General features: G+C 30.7%; 1 protein-coding gene across 8 annotated transcripts in view; it reads right to left on the bottom strand.

Moving 5' to 3' along the window:
- Positions 1–1213: 1213 nt before the first annotated feature.
- The window catches only part of Stac (C2 and C2B_Munc13-like domain-containing protein staccato), a 102344-nt gene continuing 92294 nt past the window's right edge, over positions 1214–11263 (bottom strand). For 4 of the 8 annotated variants that reach the window (XM_070674603.1, XM_070674601.1, XM_070674602.1 and 1 more), the window contains 16 exons: positions 6761–6925; positions 6479–6657; positions 6319–6363; positions 6083–6242; positions 5409–5932; positions 5107–5256; positions 4902–5039; positions 4617–4808; positions 4249–4543; positions 3739–4097; positions 3442–3631; positions 3054–3360; positions 2658–2738; positions 2048–2171; positions 1764–1957; positions 1215–1678 (listed from right to left, as the gene is read on the bottom strand). In XM_070674603.1, coding sequence (XP_070530704.1) covers positions 1584–1678; positions 1764–1957; positions 2048–2171; positions 2658–2738; positions 3054–3360; positions 3442–3631; positions 3739–4097; positions 4249–4543; positions 4617–4808; positions 4902–5039; positions 5107–5256; positions 5409–5932; positions 6083–6242; positions 6319–6363; positions 6479–6657; positions 6761–6925 — 3198 coding nt within the window. In that variant the 3' untranslated portion in view covers positions 1215–1583. Of the gene's footprint in view, positions 1679–1763; positions 1958–2047; positions 2172–2657; positions 2739–3053; positions 3361–3441; positions 3632–3738; positions 4098–4248; positions 4544–4616; positions 4809–4901; positions 5040–5106; positions 5257–5408; positions 5933–6082; positions 6243–6318; positions 6364–6478; positions 6658–6760; positions 6926–7244; positions 8206–11263 lie in introns of those variants that run through there. The other 4 variants (XM_070674596.1, XM_070674599.1, XM_070674604.1 and 1 more) reach the window with 3 other exon arrangements.

Raw genomic sequence — 11263 nt, 5'->3', positions numbered from 1 at the left:
GGATAAAATTAATCGCGAGTTAATTAAAAAACTTAACAATAAAAATCATTCACGCGACACCACTGAACGGCACTCGCAAAAAAGCGACCGACGAATTCTGCTGCAACTCGTTCTTTCACTGATGCCGACGATGAAAGCATGTTCACTTCTCTCGTCCTTTACTTGAAATATAAAATAAAGTGTCATTTCGTTAGTATTGTGTATAGTTAACATTATTCGAATGTACGTTTTCATCCTGATCAAAGGATAAATTCCATCAATGACAGGGAACGTGTTAAATCAGTTAATTGATACACTATATTTGCTACGTAATAATGCGAGCTTTATAAATGCTATCTACATAAGAACCATCGTCGTTTATTAAATAACATGTAATAAATAATAAATATGTTAACATACCACCCTTTAGTTATCACGGAGTTATGCTCTCTGTGTAGCCTGCGCGTGAACTGCTCCGTATCTGACTTTAGGAATGTGAAAGTGGTAGTGAGAGAATAGCGCACGGGCCTTTGTTTATGTTTGTCAATACCTCAATGCCATGGTTTAACGCGCATTAAAAGAATTTATATAGCAAATATTATTTCAAATTTTATTTCGATTATAATGCTGAATATTCACTTTAATGTATCACAAATCTGTTACCGATGGATACGTTGTGGTATTCGTCAATTAGATACGTAACATGTATTGTTTGAGAATACCTTTTAATGCATATATAAATTTTTTATGTAAAAGAATTTAATACAGCCATGAATAAAATATCTTTTGCCGGTATAAGAGAATTGAGAATTAAACGATTGGCGAGATGCTAAGCAATAACTAACTTAACGACGGTTGGCGTGTTTCTTTTCTTTATGTCTTTTAAACGAAATTTTAAGATTAATTGAAAATCTTTTTCTACTAAATTGGACATTAAAAATATTTTTAGAAACTGGTCATTAAAATAAAAAATGCATTTTTTTAATTACCGCAACGAATCGCGTTGGGAATTAAACGATTAACGAGATGCTAAAAACAATAACTAACTTGACGACAATCGGCGTATTGCTTCATGAACGACTTCATTTTCGTATACTGATAAATTTTACGAGCAATAAAACAATTATAATATGTATACAATACAAAATCTTATTTAAATTTCTATTACACCGCTAGTTATACATATATATAAATTATATTATAAAACTATTTTTGAGTATACATATAAACGTTTAACGTGATTAACTATGTCGTTTATAATAAATACAATAATAAATCTCTCTATAAGTAGCACTTACTCAGCCTTAAGGTTTTTAAAATGTTAAAAGGTTTAAAATGGGAAATTTAATAATTATCTCGAAAGTCTAAAAACAATCAAGATTATACACAGCCTTAAAACACTTGTGAGTATCGCGTCGTAGAATTTAGAATGAATGAAATATATATATATGTTAAAAAATATACGCTGCAACCTTTAACAAGGTAAATCTGACATATTAACATTGCCACGTCTTATGCAGACTGAGTCGTGTAAATATATTTAGCATTGCATATTTTCGAAAATTGTCCAGACGTAGATCAATGTTGAAGTTGACAAATATGGATCATTTAGTGTTTGTTTTAGTATTAAGTCTTGAAATGAAATCTGTTGCCTGATTATCTCCTTTTCGGTGCTCTAATGCGCGAATGATGTCCGTAACTGTAACATAATATAAATGTTTAATAGTTTGTTTAATGATTTAATAAGCATGCCTTATATTATTTTAAAATAAAATATTACATACTTTTCTTAATTGGACGAGATAGTTTCAAATGTATTTGGTCTAAAGTTGCAAAACCAGTTTGTGGTTCAATATCAGGAATCTCTTTAAAAGGTAAAAAAGCTTCCGCCATAAATCTTGATCTGAGAAAATCTTTGTCTTTTATCTCAAATGCCACTATAGCAGTTTCAAAGGCCCTTTGTTCTGGAGTAAGAGGACTGTAAACGTTGAAAGTATTTTATTTCAATATTATATTCTATTTCCTTATATCGTATAATTTTTTAATGATAATTAATTATATTACTAACATGTTAAATGTTTCGTCGAAAAGAGGGAAAAGTGTTTCTTTCTGTACATGTGTCTTCGGCGCTTTAATGTCAGTAAATTTTTCTTCGGGCAGTAATCTGATTTTTACGTAGGAATCGCATTTACCTGTAATAAGCACAAAAAATATTTTGTATCACATGATTCAACATTTGAAAACACCCACTATAAAACTATTCATGCAAGATGAAAATGATTAACGATGTTGACACCAGTTTCTTATTTTCTTATCCGTGAGGTTTATTAACATTTAATATTAATTATGCTGTAATAAATTACTTTTAATTAATAATGTATAAAATATATTTTTTAGATATTTGGTAATATTCATAATTTTAAATAACCTCATAGATAAAGAATTACAAATAATCAATGTAAATATTTTGTGGTGGTAATACATTATTGAATTTTTTTTTTTTAAACCAGGAAGACCATTGTACCATTAATAAAAACTATTTTTCTACTTTTATAAAACGTCAATACAAATTCGTGCCATGCATTCCCAAAATGCTATTTCCGCGAGAACAAGCAATTTGATAGAGAATCGTATAACAATTTATGAGGAAGAACTCCATTTTACTCGCTTTTACATACTTGTCTTCCCTTCTTTGACTTTTTGTTTAGATTTTGAATGTAGTTTACGCTCGAGAGTAGACAGCTTGCCTATAAATTGGCCTACAAAATCGAAAAAAAATTGTCATTCTTTCTTTCAATTTCCGCGATTGTTTTCACCAGCAATTGGATGTAATTTAAGTTTATAACTTTCAGTAAAATTATTACAATAACAAAGATATAAATTATCAGACCTTCCACTTATCAAATACTTTCTTTTCGTAACTGTAAAAATTTATTTTGTGTCTGTTAAAGTTATTTAGTATTTTTCGTCCAATAACATTTACTCTCGCAAATGTTATTTAGTTTCGTATCTCTGTGTAGAAATCTCATTAATTAATTATGTTATTTTTAATACAAAAATATTATTTTGCTTACCGTTACTATCCATACAATGGAGATTTCTGGCATTCAGGATTTGTATATTCAATGAATTATCAAGGAAATATGCCTTGACGCTGACGAGACCGTAGCTGGGCTCTTCCATTTCCTTTTGTTCTTCCACACGTTCCTGATGATAACGATGTATAAGCTCGGCAGTCTCAAGTCCATGTAATTTTAAAAGTTGTTCGATTTTTTGTAAAACTTGCACATTTGCTGTTTCGTCGGCACCAAGGTTAAAAAATCGAATGAGAGTGTGAAGAGTTCTATGCAAGTTCGAATAAAATGATGGTGGTCGTCGTTTCTGCAAGTAGTAATATTATTTTATAAAAAACTGAAGTTTTTTTATAATAAAAAAATATATATGCTTGTTTTTGATGTTTACCTCTAAATTAGTATTAACTAACTCATATAACGTTTGAGATATAATTTCCCAAATTACTAAAAGAACCCTGTTAAAGTTGTCCTCGTTAAGATTATCATGCAGAGTTATCAGATTGCTATCTAAATACTGTAGTAGACGATCCATCGCATTACTGGTCGTATCAATTAATTCGGCACCCTCCATGAGGTATCTAAAAAATTCAAATAAATTCTTCATTTTCAAGTATTTTAAAACGTAACGTTACAAATTAAAAGTCAGTTGAATAAAAGTGATATTCTTCTAGTTGTATTCGCGCACCTGTTCATTGCAGGAGCCATTTTACTGGCAACAACTTCCAATAACTCTATGATCTTGTTTTTCACGGTATCCGTAGCGTTGTCAATGATAAGCTGAAGAGTCTGTCGACAACGATCAGCCTCCTCATGAGTTTTGTGCTCTCCTAAAGCATCCACAATATTCTGCAGTCCTAAGTCCTTTGCCAGCGGTGCAATCGATGTTCTAATATAATCGATATTATTAATGGCAAAGCACCATGCTGTCGATATTGTAAATCTTTTTTCATAGACACTACTCTGAGAGAGTAATTCTAATTCCGTTGTCATCTCTGCTTTCGCTGCCATTTTATCGGCGTATGCCATAGAACATTTACAAATGTCCTACAAAATAATTATTGTAGTCACAAATCATTTAAAATAATTTTTATTAATGTTAATCTTATCTATTTATTTCTTTATAATACGTAAATTTCTTCTTAGCACAATAATATGATATTATGTTTATTTAAAATAATAAAAATTTTAAACTTACGTCAATAATTCTTGCTAAGAAAGTGTAAGAACCTTCAACATCGGGCCACGCTAGCTGCGTCCAAAACACTTTAATTTGATAAAATGTTGTTAATGTATCTACAGCGCTTGAACTATATTGAACGCTACTGTCGACTGCTTGTAAACTATCGATTTCGACTGCTCTATCGATTCGTTTAAGTGCTTTATACACTGCAATTTCTAGCCAATGCGCGACACCACCTCTAAACCAATCGTAATAATTCTGTATCTTCATGTCTTCTAACTCTCCTTCGGCACAAAGTGCTTGACCAAGTCTGTAAACATACAACAAAATAAATAAAATGTTTAGAACTCTCTTATAAATGTTGTAAAATTTAATAAACTTACATAGCATATCTTTGAAGCGTAAGATAGAGCTCAAATAGAGTCGTGCCTAGACTCAATTCTGCGTTGTCAGTACTATCAACCTCAATTCGTTTCAATCTGGCACACACATCCTCTATAATGATTGTACACATATCACTGATTCTCTTCTCGTACGCAATATACATTATTCTTGCATACGGAACGTTAATTTTTCTAAAATTTGTCATTAATATTTATATACTGTCTATATTGATAAATGCATGTAATTATATTCTGTATATTAAACATTTTATAAAACCGACTTACTTTATGAATAGTTTGTTATAATAATCATTAGCTTTCTGCAAGTCTGCTCTAATCAGTTGAATTACTTTAATATGATACCTAATCGCGTCTTCATCTGATTCCGTATCAGGTGAATTGTTGCTTAGTATGTGTTCAAACCTGAATATTATAAGACATATTTAGTAACTTATAAAAAAATTAAATTTATAAGTTTTATTTTGCTTACCATTCGGCGCAGCTTTGCGTAATGGTGTATTCCAAAGCTTGAAGTACGTCTACTTTTAAATCATCAGATTCGGGAAACCAAAAAAACATTTTGGTAGGAAAAAGATTAATTTCTTCAGGAACTTGTAGAGAAGATATAGATGATAATATCCTAAAATTATTAAAATATTAATTAAAAATCGTTTTTTTATCATTTAACACATTTTTCTCAGAAATATTAATATTAATTTATTTTTAATAATATTTAATAACAATAACAACTGTCTAAACTATAAAATTATTAATAATGTAAGAGAAACTTACTCTAAGATAGAAGATAATTGTGCCGTAGTATTTTTATCCCCCAAAATTAATTTTCTAATTTTACGTATACTGTTTAAGCATGAAAATACAATTTTCTTCGTAGCTTTCCAAAAGAGTTTTGTTTCGTCGGCGGAGAATAGACCGCTGTCCATAGGTCTAAGTAAATTTTTTATTATTTTGTTGAAAACTGTAAAACTTAATGGATGCTCCTGATGGATATTTGCGTATTCAACCCATTGTGCTAAAGCGACATTTCTAGCTAATAAACCACGTTGCGCGCTATGTTGAAGAATGAGCGCTTCAGCTGGTCCTGACCAGCGACCACACCAACAATATTTTTCGATTTTTTCTGTTTCAATCTCGTAAAGAAGCAGTACTCTTAACAAATGCCTATGTTCTTGTGCAGCCACTTGTACATTGTGCTCAGCGCTGAAAGCCAGTCGAAGCTTTACAACACCGCGACGTTTAGACTTGTTTTTCTTGTCTAAAGAATACCACATTGTATGGCCCGATGTTGGTATATCCTAAAAATATAAACAAAATATGAACAAATGAACATTTAGTATTAAAAATATATAAATGTAAATTAAAAAAATAACGTGTATTAATAAAAATAAAATATACGCATAGAGAAAAATGCAATAAACTTCTTAAATAAAAATTGACTGCTTTACCTTTAACGGTATTCGACATCGACCAATAAATTCATTATTGTGACTACCAGTTGTAGCTGTTACTGCAATTTCTTTGGCTAATTTAACTAAGCCACGAACGCCTTTAATATCTTTGACTTTACTCATTTTTTCAGGCACGGTTTCGGCAGCATCAAAATCCCTGGAAATTCCATAAGAAATATTACTAACTAGTAATTAATAATAATTTATTATATAAAAGATAATGTGTAACTTACCACACTTCAAGGTACAAAATATCATTTTCAGGATCTTCCAAGGGTCTAAATAATAACAGATTTATTTGTTATAACATATAAAAAAACATTTTTTTAAGTAGTAAAGTATATTAGAATAATTATTTTTCTAAATACGTAAAAATAAATATATTATACTCACAGTTCAAAGTGTTCTTCCCAGATTGGACTTAGTGTACAAGTTTTGACAGCAGTATTATATCTTCTGGTAGGTCCTGATTCAAGGTAAAGAGCGCAGAAAGGATCACTTTTGCCATTAGAATCTTTGGAAACTAATTCTCTAGCTTCGATTACTTCCACATTAAGATGTAGTTCTGGTGGCTAAATACAAAAATTTGTTCAATATACATATATGCGTGTACAAAATTGTAATAAATTATTACGTTATTTAATAATATATAAAATAATTATAAAAATAAATTACCTCAAGATTTCGCGTTTGTTCTAATACTTTCTCGTGCGTTATATTATCAATTTTAAAGGCATTTTGTAAATGGTTCAAAAGACTTTCTTGACTACATTCTTTGGACACGTCAAAGCCAATTTGATGTTGTGTCATATACACTAATGCAGCATATAGTTCTTCGATCTAAACAATACATTGTAATTATTAAGCAATATAAGTAACATATATTTACAATTTCATTATGATTTACATTTATTTTAAAATTGTAGAAATAATTTTTCGAGAAATGCATATATCTATGAAATGTATTAACTCTTATTATTACAAACTTCTTTTTAAAAAGGTGTAAACGAAAATATTTATAAGAATTTCTAATTTCAATTAATGATTTAAAATTCTAATAACGTCAAAGAGTTTTATAAATTGTCCTCACAATCTCTTTTTTTCTTTTTTTTTTTCTTTTCTTTTTTTAATTACAAATGTCTGAAATAATCAGACTCACCGTCATAGATTGCAAAAGCTCATTAGTTCTACGTTCAATTTCAGCCTTCGGCACTCCACAAAATGTATTTCTCATACGATTAAGGGTGCTCGCCCCTATGGGCGGATTTGTGCTCACCATATTGAATCTCATGTAATTATTTACTTCTCGATTTCACAAGCAACATTTACAAAAATCACAGAATCTGTCCTACAGTCACATTAAATTACACATACACATTTTAAAGTTTTCGTACAATTTTCCCGTAGTTCGCACTATTTAACGCGATCATTGTTATCCGAATCACAGTTCTTTCGCTTTAGCGACACATCAGCAATTTTCTAAGACGATTCTCCAACAGCTGTGGCGACGATAACGGACAGTGGATCTAGCGAAAAGAAATCTAGAACAGCACGACAATGACCTATGGAGATGCAAGACAGAAGATCATGTTGTTCGGTAAGAACAATGACATTCATGCATCAGCGGTCCTGGCTTCAATTAGACGTCGAACCTGCTCACGCGAACACATTTGGACTTTGCGTGAGGACAAAGACTTCCGCACACTGACCCATAACGTACACTTACATTCGATGGAAAGGGCAATAAAAAATTATTGCTTCTGCTGAAGATAATTTAACGAAAACATTTTGTGCGCTACTAACAGAGAGAAGGCGGTTTATCACGCGCATGATCGAACGAATTTCACTGTATTAAACTCATTTGGTCTGCCAAAGATGAACTTCCACGATGGCCACGACCTTTCTTATCGACAATGCCCCGAGTCGTCGCATATTCAATAGTTTGCATACATAATCAATGATCATCATCGGTCATAAGCATGTATTCATGATTATCGCGGTATTAAACGATATTAGTGATGGCTTATGATCTTATTATGCAAGAGAGCTTGCACTGACAATGAAAGTTGAAGATAAGTTCCGGATAAGACTGTTGCCATTGAATTTTTTATTTCATATTTTATAATTTAATTTACCTTTATTACATACGATTATTATGTGCCAACGTATTAAGAGTAGTTATTTCTTCTTCTAGCATATGTGTATTAAAAGGTGGAGTTATTTCTTTTTTCCTTTTTTTTTTTGAGAATAATTTTTAAGTGTGGTAATAATTAAAAGTTCTTTGTCTTTTAACTTATCTTCAAGAAAACATGTTATTAATGCCGTTCTTTAAGGAAAGAGATAATTTTTAACTACGTCGCGAGACAAACTTTGGATTATTAGTAAACATTGAGTTTCATTTACTATATCAGTATATGTACACGGTTTACTAACAAATTTAAAACGTATGACATAACAATAAGTTTTAGCGTTATGTAATCAATCAATATAACGTACGTCAGTTCATCTTTAATGCGGTTATTTGATAAGGCACGTCCACCAGAAAAAATGATCAGTAATGTAATAACGTTTAAGCTGTAAGAATCTAAAACTGTGATTTTAAAGTGAAAATTTCAAAACTAATTACACATACAAGTTTGTTATTAGATTCTCTTTAAAATATAATAACGTTATAAATATATTTTTAAGGCTGTAATTCTAGTTAAACAAAGCGTGCTAAATTTTATAATAAATATTAAATGCGTCAGCAGTTTTTTTTTTTATTAATTTTTAATTGTATTATTTCCTTCACGAAATTGTTCAATAATACATTACAAAGGGAATGACAGTTCTTTTTTCTCAGCAATGATTATTGCGATTGTACGAGCTAATCAACATGAAAACAATCGGGGAATCTGGACACAAAAGAACTGTGTCGTATCCCGTTTAAAGTGACCTACGGGACAAGTGCAAACACAATGCGTTCGTACGTTCGTACAATTGCGTCCAATGAAAGCTGATATACCAACAATTAGTTCATTGGCCATCAGGGCACACCACCGAGATACCCGTTGTATGATAAGTGGGATGTGAGAATGTGTAAAGTTACTTTTGTCCTTCATGCTCCGTCCTCGTTTAATTTTCATAGAATTATGCAATTTTGAGACGGTCCAACTCTTTACGCCCACTTCAATGCTGATTCTATTTTTCGACAAGGATGAATTCGTTTAAAACGTCAGTTAAATATGTTGCGTTTTACAACGTTATAATGATCACAATTAATTTACGACGCGTAATTAATTTTTTTTACATGTATTAATTAATATATTATTCAGATGTTTAAAACTTAGGAGTTTTTTTTTTTTTAAGTAGAAATATCTTGCAATCAGCAATCAAAAGCTGCAATTTATATTTTAAATTATTCAATAAAATTAGAAATAGAAGAATGATTAATATTATTTAAAAAACGCACGACAATACTATATTTCGTCTCATTTTTAAACTGTGTTTCTGACAATTTGCCAGTTTTTCAAGAGACTATCGAAGAAGAAGAAAACATTTTAACCTCGTTTTCCGAGTAGTGATTTATTTTTACAACTTAACAAATTTTTCAAGACTGAAGTAACTTGTAATTAAATCAAACTAAAGTTACGAGAAATTATATTTATATTGAATATTAATTTTACCTCATTACTGTTGCAATCATTATTAACCTTTTAATAATCCTGTTTTATTGTTTAAATAATTCTTTGGCTTTTTATCTTAATTTTTCGTTACAATTTAATTTAATTTTTTTATTGTATACGAGTTTGTTAAATTAATTATGTAATGTAATTTATTGACGGCACACATTTAGTTTTTTTAAGATGCACATAATTCACAGCACATAAAAAATTGCACTATATCACTTGTTCCATTTTAGAGAACATATTTTTTTGCACAACTCGTTTAAAGACGTTTAAAAGAATTTAAAACATATCAATTAAAGAAAAAAAAAACATTTTTTTTCCGTTGATTCACTAAATCACCCATTAATTCTCCGCAGGAACGAATAATTTCACCGTGTTTCATTCTTCAAGAACCTCTCAATGCATGCATGCTGAGGCTTGGTAGTGCAATTATTCAAACGATAACAATTAGCGATGAAGGTAGAGAAGATAATCAGGATAATCAGAGAGAGAAGACAAGACAGGAACTTGACGGAGGCGAGCACCACACTGCCAGGAATAGATGGACCAACAGATCAGAGTCGTCGACTAGACGACTTCGTATTAGTGCATTTACTAACGCACAAGCACGTGGATCTCATTTCAGATTGAGTTTAACTGCTCGATTAAGCGTAAGACATAACACCCCAGTACAGAGGGTGCACACAAACAGACAATAAAATTATTATATTGCATCAAAAATATTACAATCTATTTTATATCGAAATTAAACAAGACGGATTTTAAATCTAAAGAAATAAATGACTTCCGGAACCAATAGAAATTTATCGAGACATTTTACTGCGCATGACATCGTGGAAATTAAATATATGAAAGAATACACCCACTGTATTAATAAATTTCTTGTAATCAAGTTATTTACGATTACGAATATCAATAATAAGATACTTTTACAAATTGGGGATAAATAAAATCAGCAAGTCAATGTCGTTAAATATAAATCAGACAGATTAATGTGCTAATAAGATAATGCTGAACTTACGAGATTCCTTCTTTTTTCGTCCATTTTAAGAAGAAGTGGCTCGTTGAACTCGGTTAAGTGCATTATTTTTTAATGAACGAATTTAAAGGGACAGTTCTACGATAGTAAAAATTGTGACAATGTTTCGCATGGCAACGCAAGGGAGTGTCGTACTTCGACTGCCTTCCCTACCAGACTAAGACCTTTGGAAAAATCAATATTGTTACCGGTCGTTCAATCACACGGCAGAACATGCAGCAATATACAGAAAATATGAAGTTTCGATTCTACGAATATGAGGAATAAACGTCTGATAGGCATAAATTATAAATGTCTGTTATGAGTACGGAAGTATTAACTGCGTTATGCAGCAGCAACTCAGATAACAATTACACCTAACAGGTATAATATAGCTGCATCATGCATATTTATCAACAACACGCTAACAGGAAATATTGTTTATTAATAAAATAAGACACGGCGATAAGTTTTTACAATCTAATTTTGCTT

This window comes from Cardiocondyla obscurior, linkage group LG02, assembly GCF_019399895.1.
Source record: "Cardiocondyla obscurior isolate alpha-2009 linkage group LG02, Cobs3.1, whole genome shotgun sequence".
NCBI classification, from domain to species: Eukaryota; Metazoa; Arthropoda; class Insecta; order Hymenoptera; family Formicidae; genus Cardiocondyla; species Cardiocondyla obscurior.
The sequence above is the reverse complement of the archived record's forward strand: the minus strand, read 5'-3'. Positions and strand labels throughout refer to the sequence as shown.